Source organism: Seriola aureovittata, chromosome 23 (assembly GCF_021018895.1).
Source record: "Seriola aureovittata isolate HTS-2021-v1 ecotype China chromosome 23, ASM2101889v1, whole genome shotgun sequence".
Classification (NCBI taxonomy): Eukaryota; Metazoa; Chordata; class Actinopteri; order Carangiformes; family Carangidae; genus Seriola; species Seriola aureovittata.
Genome location: NC_079386.1, coordinates 5,957,906 through 5,972,799, shown reverse-complemented (window position 1 = coordinate 5,972,799; position 14,894 = coordinate 5,957,906). Strand labels below are relative to the sequence as shown.

Here is a 14,894-nt window from a genome sequence, read left to right as displayed (position 1 = left end):
AGAATACAATAACTAATATAAACATGGTGCATATGAACTACTGCATGAATGACTCACCAGGGAGTGACTGCTGGGCCTGCTCTGGTATCTCCAGGCCTCATGGGGACCACTTTGCTGTTGCTGAGGTACTGAGGTGCTGCTGGCAGGAGGAGGAGGAGGAGGGGGAGGAGGGGGACCCTGGTGCCCCAACCCTGGATGAGGCTGGAAGTGGCTGTAAGGCACACTGCTGCTGCTGCTGCTGCTGTTGCTGTTTTTGCTGGTTGCAGGAGGGTTTGCTGGTGATGACTGGGCATGTAGATGTTGATCTCTGTCCCCTCTGGTTGGGGTAGATGCCGTGTAAGAGGTAGCGTGGCTGCCACCTTGGCCCCCAATGAGAGGGCCTCTCTGGTTGTGAGGACCACGAGGCTCCATGGCCCGGTAGGGTGGAGCTAGCCCCAGTTTGGAGCTGGGACTGGGGTAGGAGGAGTGAGGAGACTGATGGTTTACAGCCTGAGGTTGGAACGTGTCTTTCTGGAGCTGAGGAGCACATCCCTGGTTGTAGCTTCCCGGAGAGGAGTTTTGTGGAGGGGAGAGGTTTGAAGGGGTGGAAGAGGCAGGAGAGGACTTTTGGGTGTAGCTGCCCATTCCTTGTTTGTTGGTGTCCTGTAGCGGGAAAGCAAATGAGGATGATTAGAGTGATATAAAAGGATTTGATCTCTGCTGCACTTAACAGAATAGGGAAAAGGAAATCAATTCTGGGCTTGCTGGTGCATACATCAAAACCAACAGTACTCAGGTTCAGACAGCTAATAGAATCAATAAGTCTTTATGGCACCGCTCAATCCAGTGAAGGTTTTCCTATTGATCGTGGTCAATAGTAAAATATTAACCCCTGGCTCCAAGTACCATATAATCAATGAAGTGATATTTTCACACTGTTCAGACCTGGAACTCTTGCGATGGTGGGTTCTTGCGGTCAGAAATGTGGGGCTGCCAGGGAGTGCTTTCCTTATGAAGGGGGTTCCAGAAGGCAGGTTTTGGAGGGTGGTGGTGGACTGACGATTGCTGCTGAGACAATAAAGACTGACCAGGACCAGAGAAACGCTGCAGCCCAGGATGGGATACCTGCAAAGGGAAATGAGACATAACAATATTTACCACTCAAATGAACAAACTGTACAGAAGCTCTACAGCTGAGGTTATAAATTAGTACTCTTTGTGGCAATTTTTTGGTATTAAAAGAGAAAATGTTTGTTCCCGTCTGATACCTGATCCGAACTCTTTTTCCTCTTGCTGGGGCTGGGACAGTCCTCGGCTACAGGAAGGCGGGATGACGGGTGCAGGGATGGCGGAGGAGTGTGCTGGATAACAGAATGCTCTCCCAATGGAGGGCCCGGTCTCTTCAGCTGACCCCCTAGCATCTTCCCGGGGTAGCCTCTCTGCTGTGAACAGAAAAAATGAAAGGAGGGTCAGTGTTGTGAAAAGTGAAGACAACTTCAGCAACTAATGCACTGTCACTGAAAAAGTTTCTTTGGTGAAATGTTCAGCCAAAGCTCAGAGACAGCGGCTGTGACTGGAGTATGACTTGCATCATTCTGGTTGAAGAAGAAATGACAGAATAGGGGCTGTTCTGTGTCTATAAGGATGATGAAATGTGATCGTAGCCAATTAGAGAGCTCTTACCTGGTGCACCTGAGCCCACACCTCATCTCCCAGCAATGATGAACCCCTGGGAACATGCTGCTCCTGAGGACCCCCAAACTAAAGCAGACAGCAAAGACAACACAAATTGTGAACGGAGTCGTTTCTTTCATCTAAGAAAAACTTTTTTACTCTGGTGCATAATTGTCTGCTGTTAAGTCATGTGGAGCATTGGTCCTCACCTTCAGCAGTGGGTTGGGCCTGCTGTGGGGAAGATGTGGGTTAGGGGGAGGTCCGCCACTGCCAGCGTAGCTTCCATTATGGAGTCGGAGTGCGTGCTCATTGGGCAGGGGCACAACAGGATGTCCTTGAGGAGGGAGGTGGGATTCATACAGCTGGCCTAGTTGCTCCCACGCTCTGTGAGGAGGCGGAGGATGAAGATGAGGAGGAGGAGGTCTCTGCTGCTCCCTCTGCAGGCCTGGTAATATTGGTTGTGGGAGCTCAAGCTTCTCACCTCCTCTCATGGGCCTGGACAGCCAAAAAAAAGACAGAAAGACATCCAAATGAAACAAAGCTTGTTTCATTGTAGCATTTTCTATAAATAAATTACCCTCTGATGTCACCAATCATTTTGTGCATGACTTACCCATTACTGAAGAATTTACTGGGATGGTTCAGTCCACCCATAGGACCAGGAGGTAGATGGGGAAGGAGCTGGTGTTGATTCATTCCAGGCGAACACCTAATGAGGAACAGAGACAGCACACAGAGAACAATCAGGTTGCTGTAAATCAAGCTTATTTGAGCTATAAATTTGTTTCTGCAGTAAAATTATGACTTTTGAGCTCAAATGACAGATTCAACCAGGTGGATTTAAGTTGACAAAGAAGTTTGTGTGTATCTGTTGTCATGGCTTCAGACCTGGCAGGTGGCTGCCAGGCGCGGCCGCCCACGGGAGCCCATGGTCCCCGGTTGAGTCCGTCCAGAGGGAAGGAATCCCGTGTGCCACGCCCACCAAACTGCTCTACTGCGTGATGCATCCAGCCTGTGTAAGTTAGTAATACAGTCATATAATTAATGCACAGACACATACACAGACTTACTGTCATCATCACATGGACTGTAGAGCTTAATGAAAAGTTATGTCTTAAAATGATACACATTTTAAAAAGGTGGTAATTACCTGAAGCTCACTATGAACTCTCTTGACAAATACAAGATCTTATCTCTCAGTACCATCATGTGTTTTAATAGTATAGCATTTGTGGTAGACCTCTCATTTTGCAGGAAAACTACATGAGGGTCAGGCTCACTTTAAAAATCCACTTGACTGGAATTACTAGTTAGCCCATTAAAATTATACACTATTATTATTATAGACCAAGGGTTTAATCAGACTTAGCAGTGTAATTACTTTTAGACTGCCATTCGTGAGTGCTAGAAATTATATCAGAGTGCTCATACTTACCAGACTAGCTATGTCTGTGAAGCCCTCCACTGCAGCACAGAGAGGGCCTCACTCCAACACTGAGAATATCTGTACTGTCGGACTCTTCTGTCTTCAGCACCAAGAACCCAAAAGCCTATTGGCTGCAGAGACAGAAAACAGCAAAGCCACTATGAGAACGAGAGACACAGACACACTGAAAATTCAATAAACGCCAGTGGGCTCTGTATTATATAGGCTAGATGGTGGGTGTATGTGTGTGAGTTGGAGAGCTTGCCAGCAGCAAGGGAGGGTGTAGGTAGAATATAGGACAAGGGAGAGCCAGGCAAAAGTCAGTACGACTGCAGCGGCAAACTGAAGAAAAACTCTAGCTTCTGTACATCATTTTTCGCATTTCATATTCTGCTTCTGCAGAATAAATTCACTGTAAGTCTCAAATTCTGATGACTTCTTTGTCTGTAGGTGGCTGCTATGCATCATTCAGCCTGTAGGGGGTGCTAGTAAACCAGTTGCTACAGAATAGGATTATTACTGAAGCCCAGATGGCTCAGTGGGGAGCTCACCTATGAGGACAGACCTGGGGTTACTGTAATCCTTACCATGGGCCTCCTGATAACAAGAGACAGAGGGAAAGACTAAGAGTGAGAGGCCTTGGTCACATGCCAAGTGTGTGTGTGTTTGTGCTCAAGTGTGTGGTGTTGGAAGCAGTGCCAAGTGTGCAAGCTGCATTTTCATGTCAGGCTTGTGCTGGTTTAGTGCATGTGAGAGAGAATAGTGTGCTCTCTTAAGTGGATGATTATGTGTGTGCTGCAGTGTTCTGAAGGGTGTGTGTATAAAGTGTGTGTGCATGTGCATGCCCGGTGGATACACCAAGGTTTAATCTCATTACGGCAGGCGTGATGGAGAGGGAGAGGGGGGCAGCAGCGACAGACGGTCTGAACAGGATGGAAGGATAGATTAAGGAGAAAAGATAGAGATGGAGAGGAGGGAAGGGATGGAGGGAGGTGGAGTGGAGAGTAGGAACAGTGCCATGAAAACGCCCACACACCTTCCCACACACACACACACACACACACACACACACACAGAAAACACAAAGGAAAACGGTTGAGGGAAAAAGACATAAAAGCAGCTCATAGATAACTCGCTCCCCTCCCCTGCTTTCTGAAACACTGGAGACACACACACACACCACACACACACACACACACACACACACACACACACACACACACACACACACACACACACACACACACACACACACACACACACACACACACACACAACACACACACACACACACACACACACACACACACACACACACAATACAAAAGACAGAAGGTGTCAAGATACAAAGAAGTCCATGTTTCAAAGTACCTTGATTCATAAAGGACAACAAAAGAGATACCTGACCAAACCTGAGAGGATGTGTTTCCACCTGCATATTCACCACTGCTGTTAAAAACTAGCAACAAACATATACTTCTGTTGTACAGATAAAACCCTCATTTGTATCATCTGTTAAACATCAGACACAAGCTGAACTATCCAAAAACAGTAAGTATCCCATCTCATCACTCACAACAGATTAAATATGACCATTACACACCTGGACACACACAATACAAAAGACAGAAGGTTTTAAGATACAAAGAAGTCCATGTGCTCTCCATCAACCTGGGAATGTAATGTAAAACTAATAAGTTGTTCAATGAATTGCTGCCCCAAATGTACAAGAAATGCAATGATAACACCTTGAAGTGAGTAACTGTACTGCGTAATGCATTATGGCAGAGTAGCAGACGTGCACACACAGGTTATGATTCATTTCTCTTGCTCAGCAAAGCCCTCTTCCACCAGTTTTCCTAAATTAGCTCTGGTCATACGCAGTCCTTCCACCCACCAGTTCCTCTCCTCTTCCTTTCTTCCTCCCACTGACTCTGGATCTCTCTGCCTCTATTTAAAGCCCAGTAGGGGATATTTCAATCGCTGTACACTTTTAGCTCGTCAGGAGGGGTGCTATAGAGTGACACACACCCCACCCTCTCTATCTCTTCCCTTCTGCCTCACAGGGATCGTCATCCACCAGCCGCTGCTGTTATGTGAAGATAGGCTGGCGTTAACTGTCAAGACTGCACTCAACATGCTTTAAGACAAACTGATACAAACACACTCCCATGCTGAGCGTACCTTTTAGAGTAGCACCTAGTTATTGATTCACAGTTGTGTTAAGTCTCAGCTTTGGCTGTCAATCATCTCTCTGGGGTCTCCTCAACCCTGAAAGACACAGAAGACAAAAACATTTATGTCAAGCTGTCATAAAAACAACATGAAGCCACGCTAAACACGATACTCAGATATGATCAAAACTGTCATCAACCTAAAGCCTCTAAGCATATGATGCAATTCACAGCTGAGGGTGGTCTTTGATGTCAGTATGAACTAAGAAGCCCCTGTCCTGCTGCTTCTTTTCTCTGGCTTTCTAGACAGCGAATCGTCACTACCCTCACCCCTCCTGGTTTCCTGACTTCTGAGGTAACGCCTGGTTTCAGAGTAGTGAGGAAAACCTGAGGGTGGCTCAGAGGCGAAGGGGTAAATCAGCAGGGAGGCCAACACAATGGGAGCAAGGGGGGGGGGGGGGGGGCTCTCGTTCACTTTCTCTTCTCACAGACACAATGGTGAGACTAGCTGCAGCTTAGCAGAGTGAGCAGACACACAAACAAGGCTGATCTCACTCTAACAGGAAGAGCTGAGCAGGCTAAGTCAACTATCACACGTGAAAGAGTAGCACTGCGGAAACATTGCAAAATAATAAAACACATGACATTATACAGAAAGAAGAGAGTGGGACAGAACGAGAGGTTTAAAATAGAAACATTTAGAAGACGATATAAAGAGAAATTTAGTGAGAGAGCCAGTTACGACGAGAGAGTGCACACAGGGACATAAGTGGTGAAGTTGTAATTACCACTTTTATAGAGGGTGTGTGTTTATGTCTGTTGTGACCAAATGGTCGTCTATTCCAGTTGCTATCCTGGCTATCACATTGCTCACAGCCACTCCACCAGCACAGTGTGAGAAACTCCGCTCTCTGAAACCAGATAGTGTACACAGACGGCAGACAGTGTTACATACCAGCTCAGGTTCTATCTGATGATACCAAAGCGATGAAGTGTGGTTATGTCAGCTATGAGTTAGGGTTCAGTGTGTGAGAGGAGAAAACAGTGAGAGTGTGTGTCTGTGTGTCAGCATTACGCATTTCATTTTTGGGGGAACCCCTGATGACTCAGCACCAAGAAACAGGGCTTACCCAAAACCGCAGTCCTAAACTCCGCCCTCCTGGGACACCGCTTACAGTCAGGTGACCGGGGGCGTGTTTCTGCACCATTGCAGATGTGACAGCAGCGGGAATTTCTCGGAGTTTGAGATATCATTTCTGCGTCCAATGCAACATGCCGCATGGGTTGATTGTACGTGCGTGTATGTGTATTTACATAAACAGACAGGAACTGATGACAAGCTACAGGGGGGTTTCATGGCCGAGGGAGGAATCAGACTATCAAACAGCAAGTTTCAGATAAATGAAGAGGAAAATTATAGAAGGAAATAGTGATCAATCTGATGATCCCTGTCACACACACATATTCGTTGTGTTGATAACGCCTGACCAATCAAAAAGTTAAAATTGAACTGTTACATATTCAGCGTCAGTGAAATCATGAACACTTCAAGTGCTCAAGTTGCTTTAACCTCAATCTAACCACAACAAGCTGCAGTAAGTGTGAAAGTGTACAGTAAGTGAATCAAGGTTAAGTGAAAGTAATTTAAGAATTTGTCGCTGTCAAATGTCTCCGCTACTCCTTATACACAGCTGATAGATTTATCAATTATTACCAAACAGATGACATAATTCACTGTCACGTCAAAAATTCCCCTATGGTACATCTTGTTCAAGTGAAATCCCCCCCCCCATCAAAGAGTGGTTCCTGTCAACGCCCTCGTTGTCGTAGTTACGTAAGTTAGTTATTGTCCCGGCAATACCAGCTATCAGCTGGGAGGCGGGGCCAAACAGGAAGCTTTGGCAAGCAAACAAAGCCGTGCCAACTGCTGTCAACCACACCAACTACGAGGCAAGAAAGAAAATAAAGGAGCTCTGAATCCTCTGTGGTATCTGACAAAGAAACATATATACACACACAAACACATACTAAATAAATAAATCCACAATAATCCCACGTGACACACAAACCAAAGTCACAAGCTTGTGGCTATACACAGGGAAGCACGCCCAACACAAGCTGAGGGAAACAAGTGGTTGAAATTAAGATGTTCAGATGACGTCTGACTTGGTGCAGTAGCCTTAATCTATTCACCCTCACCCTCCCCTGCCAACCACTGGCCTGCACTGGTCCCCAGCCAGACAACCACTCAGGCCACGAGAGGAAAATAGACTGGAGAGAGATGAGGGGAGGCAGCGATGCAATGCAAAATAAACATCCATCTGTGTAAAAAATTCTACTTCTTTCCTGCGTCGTGAGACATGAACAACCTGAAAGAGGCAGACCTCTCTCATCCTGGTGGCAGATTTTCCTTTTTGCTGAGCGAAATTGTAAGAAAAATGTAAGATTCAGTAGAACATGAATGATTTGTTGGTCTGTTGATTTGACTCTGAAGCACATTAATGTTAACCAGTATTGCCCCATGACAGATGGGTAAGAGTGTTGGTGTGACCATATGAACAATGGTAAACGATAAGACCACTGAAAATGTGGAGCTGGAGGGGGTAATGGCAGACAGCTGGAGTGTGTTACTGTCCTAGTAAAGTCACTGCAGAGCCTGTGTGATAAGAAATGACCAGATAAGGCTGGGAGAAGTGGCAGATAAGAGAAAGCAGAGCGAGGGAAGAGTTTGGCAGCAATGAGTTTCTGGCCGAGGATGACGGAAAGGCCATGCATGGTCCTCTCTCTCTCCCTCTCTCTCTGTCTTGTTCTGTCCTCCCTCGCCCTCTCTACTCGATTTGGCCATTACATAATCAGGCCCAGATAGAGATCATGTTCGGGAGGAAACACCATGCATTTCTCTCTCTCTCTTACACACAGACACACACAGAGAGGAACAGCCAGCCCCTGCATTCATCCGCCCCCACCATCGTTGCCAGGCTGCCTCTGTGCGTGTTCGTGTATGCATGTGTTTATTTGTTTGTGCGTGTGCAAACGTCAGCGCATACCGTTCCAAGACGGTGATGCGGGCTAACTTCATCCCTACACACGCACACACTCACAAAATCAGAATAGAGTTCTAACCAGCACAGGGTAGTGTAGGTCAGCCAAGGAAACAGCTAGCAAACATAGCCCCTGCTCTCAAACACAGGAGCATCTGACCTCCATGATGGACCATTATCTCCTGCTAAAATCCATCTCACCAACACGACCCTCCGTCCAGGGGACAGAGCGCTGACACAACCCTTCGCGCAGTTACGGCCACATCTTCTATGCTCAGCAGCAGCACGCCAGGCAGCCATAACAGGCCAGATAAAAGCTCCTATTTGTCTACTTTGTCTCTTCCTGGCTTATATATGCACCCCCTCACATCTGCTCTACATTCGGGCCATGACAGAGAGTCACTAAAGCACAGGGGGGAGGATTATTCAAAATCTTCACATTAAAACTGCTGCGTTGACACTGCTGCTCCTTTCAGCTTTGAGTAGATTTTGAAAGGACAGTGAGAAGCTTCAGGTTAACAAGCACCAAAGGCTGTCTCGTTCTGGCTGTTGGTGGTCAACCTGTCAACGAGCTGTTTGTCTTGTCACCACCTCTTTTTCCACCCATTGTTTTATTCTTGTCAAGTGCTTTGGCGGAAAAGCAATAAAAAATTTTTTTTTAAAAGATGAAAAAGTTGATTTCCGGACCCCTTAGTGACACACCGACAGAAACAGTTAACCCACATTTTCATCTGCTTGTGGAAAAAGAAACCAAACACGGAAGAGCGGGGGGTGGGGGGGTGGGGGGGTGGGGGGCTGGCAGAAAAACATGAAAACATGAGGCCCCCTTTGTCTGTTGCACTCACCACCCTGACATCTGGGCTGTGACTGACAACACACAACTGGGTTAGTGTGGTGCATCTCCTTTTCTCTCTCTCATACACACACACACACACACACACACACAGATCAGATGCACGTGACGTGTGACGTTAAAGAGAAGGGGAACAAGAGCTTGGAGGGGAGAGGAAGCTGTCGTCACAACCACAGGAAGTAGGCCTCCCTGAGGGGTTTGGGGGTGTGTGCGTAAGAGAGAGAGAGCGAGAGAGAGAGAGAGAGAGAAGAGAGGTCTAAGAGAAGGGTTTTAAGGCAGTGGCTTCCTGTTGAAAAAGTATGAACTTTATTTGTGTTTTGGTGGATCTTAAAAAAGCCTTTTGACTGTAAGAAGACATAACTGATCTTATGTGACTAATCTGAGTCGTTGCAGATGTGAAACAAGAAGAGTCAATTCAGAAATTGGACCTGTTTCACTTACGGTTGCTAAAATATAACTCAGACACACAGTCATCTTGTGTTAATGGCACGTGTCTCCAACTCATGATTCACACAATCTTGTCGACAATAACAAGACAGTCAACTGACTTGAAAGGCCTTTTCCTTGGCTCTGACCTGTGTGTCTTTAGCTTCTGGTAAAAGTGACAAACATATGATGGCAGAATGAGTGTGAGCGTGTGTGCATGTAAGTGATGAATAACTCTTTCTCCCAGTCACTTGTGCTCCCTGCTTCATTTCACAGAAACCCTGTGTTTGGGGAAGGAAGCATCAGTCTGGATTTCTCGACAGCCCCAACAACACTTCTGGGTACTTCACTGTCTGAATCGAGACGTGTGTGTATGAGATACAGAAAAAGAAAATGACTCAACACCTGGCTGCTGAGTCTAAAGAACAGGAAAACGGCAAATAAATCCCGACAAACCGGAAATCAGAGAGGATGTGGGCGTCTCATTGAGAACTGACAATGGCTTGATCATCGTCACTCTCGATTTCCACACTTGAGCAACCTCAAAAGCCCCAGAACTTTTCTCTCTGCCTCTCCAGTTGATTGCTCTCAATAACAAATCTAAAAAAAGCTGAGGACAAAACAGAACATCATGCTGCCTCTTTTCATAGGAAAAACTGCCTCAAAATCAGAAGTGAAAAAATCCCCCTCCCTCATACAGCTCCGTCTCTCTCCAGGTGCTCCTATTCCACATCCAGGGTTCTCTCTCTCTCTCTCACACACACACAACAACTATCTTAGAAATCCTCTAAACAAGACAACAGACTCTGCTCCCTGGGTAACAGTTGCTAGGGGAACCAGTAGCGTCTTTACTAACAGTTATTTAACTAAGATAGAGAGGCAGAGGCGGACATAGAAGAACTCATAATAAGGTTTATGACAGGTCTTCACTGATCAACATGTTTACTGAGGCACAGGACACGCTGACCTCACACACCATCCTCTTCCTCTCATCAGCAGCCTGTGTGTGTATGAACAACAAAAAACAACATGGACATGTACGTGTGTGTGTCCGTCCTATATGCCTCATAGTTAATGACAGCATGTGTGCAGATGGCCACTGCAGAGTTGTTCTTACAGTGGGTGTAATTACACACCAATCATTTAGACTTTATCAGAACAACGGTGACGCAGACTGAGTGGCTTTGTTATGACAGTTTGTTCATTTAGTCCAAAGAACATCAAAGGCTTGTTTACGAATACCAATGTTGGTGATTCTTGTATGTATCGCTAATGTAGGCTTTTCCTCCAGGAAAAAGTGAAATGGTGCACATGAGCCTGCTTGCTAGCAGAGCTACCATTTATTCTGCCAGTGTGGTTGAGGTGGGTATAAGTGTTCACGGGAGGTGAGGATTGGTTAAAAAAATAAAAAATAAAAAAAGGAAGGAAGGAAGAAGAAAAATTCTTTCCAAGGTGTGAGAGTTTGTTTAATTTTGTGCATGAGTCACACACACGCACACACAGCATGTAGGTTCATACACCTCCCTTCCACTGTGGCATCATCATCAGTGGCAACAAGCCAGAGATAACAGAAAGGAACTGAAGTCAGTGGGAAAACTTTCCTTTCACTCTCACTCGGTTCAGGAAACAGAAAGCAAACACTCCCTTACTCTATAACTCAGCTCTATTCAGTCTGGATGGATTCAATTTTGAAAAAAATATTCTTCTTTTCTCTGATATCATTGTTGATTCTCTATTTAAAATGCTGCCATGTTATACACTAGTTTCTTTGCTTGGATTGTGGCTGCATATGAATTGCTGCCCGCTCCTGTAACAGCTCTCAGTAAGTTCACTCCTCAACTTCTGGACTAAATTATACCAATCTGTTTTTCCTCACTGTTCTCAGGTCCAAAACACAGTGGAACAGAACCTGGAGCGAGACCACAGCTGCATATATGACCAATATTTATAGTTATGGATGTCTGAGCCTTGTGGTTGGCTGGCAGCATAGCAGAACCCTGCTGGGCCATAGAACTAATGAGAAATAAATTATAAGGACCATGACTTCATCCATACATGTTAGTGATTAATCTAATTCAAACTGCTTTTCCATATTTCAAAAATAAAAGGCCTATTAATGTTCAAAAAGTGGCAGCGGTATATGCATGTAAAACCCTTCAATTGTTTACTGTCTTTATTTTTGTGCTGTTTTATTGCCTATTGTCCGTTTTATTGCCTACTTCGTCACATTGTATTCTACAACAGGACTGTTATATTTAAGTCTCTCACTCCTTTCACCATGTTCTCGTCTGTCAGCTTTGTCTAGCACATAATTGAGATAAAATGCACAAAAATAACCCTTTTCATATGGTGGACGCACCAGAAGTTGACCTGTCCGGTTTTTTGAGCCCTGGTCCCCACTTTGAAAGACTGGGATCCACACCAGGCAGTCTCACACTGCACGGTGGAATTCCACACTTGGCTGACTGAGTTGTTGCCCCTCTTGGCCCCAGCGAAAACTCTAAAACCTTCACCCTGTCTGAACAAGCTTGGTGTGCTGAAGCGTTTGCATGTACCATAGGAGACTAAATAAACTAAAAAGGTATTTTACTACATTAGTGAGGGCAGCCAATCATCCATATATCCATTACAATGCAATAAATTCAGTCAGTGCTGTTTCAAAAAATAAATACTACTGTACTTAATGTCTGTCAAATAAATAGAGGGGAATTGGACTGGGTATGGGAAATTCCTCAACTAGTTTCCAGCCTTTGTGCCAGGTAACACGTAGCAGAACTCGTGTTTTAACGCCTGATGTGTCGGGTGTGTGGGGAGTGTCTGTGAAACTGTCAGCTGTGCAGATGTTGTCCTGCACCTCCCTTCTTCCCTATTGCTCTCTCGTTTTGTGTTGCTTTCTGGAGAAGAATCGACACCCTTTACTGGAAAAGCTGCAAGAGTGCGGTGTCACACAAACAAATGTTTCATCATGACATCCACTCACTTCCCCCACCTGCTTCCCTTTGAAACACACACACACACACTTGATTGTATTTGTTTTCAGTAACAGGCAACAGAATTTGTCAAGAGGCAAGAGAAGCCCCCAAAACTGTCACATCCAAGACACACACACACATCATCACCATTAACTGCTGCAGCAGTGTCCGATGAGTAAGTACTTTAAGACATACTGACCCATTTCCCATGCCAGCCACAGACATAAAGGAAAACCCTTAATTAGATCAAAGTAATCCTTAATTTTCCGAGGACACCCTGTAACACCTCTATCAAAGCTACACATGGTGAATGGGGGTTGGAAGGTGGGATGAGGAAACTTTCCTGACACACACACTCCTCTTCTGCTTACTCAAGTTGCCTGACTCACTCACTATTGTTGCTTTATTTCCACCGTCATCTCCCTCTCTCCCTCCTGGCGCGTGTGTGTGTATCACTTTAATATTCCTCCATGTTCGTCACTCATAGTAAATGGGCGGCGATTGTTCATTCACACATACACACACACACGCTCCTATTGAGATCACGGGACAAACGGGGGCGGGGAAGAGCTGAGGCAGCACAGAGCAGGCCAAGAGTGTGTGGAGCGATCTGAAGCTTTAACTTTTTACAACCTCCGACATCAAACGCGGAGACAAAACGCGTCGCTGGTTTCCATGCCAATCGATCTGATTGATCGGAAGTGAACCTTCAAAGGCTCCTTTTTTGTTTTCTTCGCGATCCCATGCCAGCACACTCTGCTCTTCCTGCCCCGGGTCCGTTTATTGCGGGCAATAAAGTGACAAGTAAGCCCCCTTCCCTTTCCAGCCAGCCACAAATTCTCATCAACTTCATGTCCGACGACCAGTGAAACATGGTGGATAGCACTTAAAGGTTAAGGGCGGTGACGCAATAACAGCCACCAATATCAACAATGAATTATATCCCAAAAGACTTAACCACGCCCCCAAACCACTCGTTTTTACCCTCGTTTAACCTTTTTTGTTTTGATATGCTTCTCTCATGACTGTGCTTCAGTTCGGTTCAAACTATCCAAAGCGCGCGGAGACGCACGGACCAAAACCGATATATATATATATATATATATGGGTGTCAGCTGGATGTGTGAAAAGTAAAGAGCTGCCATAACCGAACACAGCTGACTCATGTCGGCTGCTTTATTATCAGAGAGAGCTCGGATCAGGATACAAGCATCAGAGTGTGTTTGAAAGGCAAAAAGTCAGTTTAGTTGGCCACTCTGGACTAGTGTTCCCACTGCGGGTGATAACTGGGCAACACATCACGTTGACCAAACAATACAATGTGGTCAGACTTTAGTGCACTGACTACCCCTGAAAACCCAGACCTCAAGGACAGCCCCAAAACACCGCCCCTCCCCCCAAAGGAGAGGTGATGCAAATCACTTCCTTTCAATTCGGCTCTTTGTATGTGTAAGGATTGACTGGGGGTGATGGGGGTGGCAGCTATCCATTCACTTTATGCGGCTGCCGACCTCAGTGATCCTGCCCACCCCCACTCCTACTCCAGCACAGCCACCCACTCCTACACACACACAATGGCGTGAGATCTCCTTACACAGGCAATTTTCTCTCCCTGTCCTCCAGCTCTCCCTCCCTTTCCTAGCCATGGGATGATCATGAGTTGAGTTTTCAGGGCAACCATGACAAAAATAGGACCCGCGGTGTCCCAAAGCAATACGAGGATTGGGTCATTTTCACTATTTCATGAATAGATGTATTAGGACAACTTTTTTGTAACCTAGCCAGTGTCATTATCAGCCGTTTATATGGACTGAATACTGCACGGAAACACGCACACAGCAGTGCGCTCAGTTAGTTTCCCCCGGGACAAACCCTTAAAAACTGAAAACATTTTGATTGGGACATTTGCTGCCAAAAGTCCATGAACCTTAAATTCCCATCGCTACCAATTTACATAAAACACTCACATCCACGTGCAATGAATGATTAAACATGTCCGGTTAAGATGATCAGTGTTGGATGTGAGGAAAACAATTCGCCGAAGTGAGACACACACACACGCGTGGGATTAAAGAATCACCTGTGGTTGAGAAAACACAGCGAAATTCCCCCACCTCATCGATTACAGATGATCAACTGCTCCGTTTTAATCAATTACCGTAATTCACTCATTGTCCTGAATGGCACCACAGCCTCTCCTAGTAATCATTAATCGAGCACGTCATGGTAAAACAAATCCAGGCATATTATATTAAAAGAGTTTTTCATGACCACTAACTTCCCCTATTACAAACAAAACAAAGTCGACTGGACTTTTAAATGCTCCCGGTTCTCACAGCAGCCCCATCA

The 14,894-nt window shown here is 45.6% G+C and overlaps 1 protein-coding gene across 1 annotated transcript in view; it reads right to left on the bottom strand.

The window, feature by feature from the left end:
• kdm6ba (lysine (K)-specific demethylase 6B, a) overlaps positions 1-14,894 on the bottom strand; it is a 95,224-nt gene that overhangs the window by 9,407 nt on the left and 70,923 nt on the right. Inside the window, exons 6-14 of the mRNA XM_056368497.1 lie at positions 5,264-5,350; positions 3,089-3,210; positions 2,542-2,665; positions 2,267-2,362; positions 1,863-2,148; positions 1,663-1,740; positions 1,248-1,421; positions 925-1,104; positions 58-642 (exon numbers count right to left, since the gene is read on the bottom strand). Of these exons, the coding sequence (XP_056224472.1) occupies positions 58-642; positions 925-1,104; positions 1,248-1,421; positions 1,663-1,740; positions 1,863-2,148; positions 2,267-2,362; positions 2,542-2,660 (1,518 nt within the window). The 5' untranslated portion in view covers positions 2,661-2,665; positions 3,089-3,210; positions 5,264-5,350. The remainder of the gene's footprint in view (positions 1-57; positions 643-924; positions 1,105-1,247; positions 1,422-1,662; positions 1,741-1,862; positions 2,149-2,266; positions 2,363-2,541; positions 2,666-3,088; positions 3,211-5,263; positions 5,351-14,894) is intronic.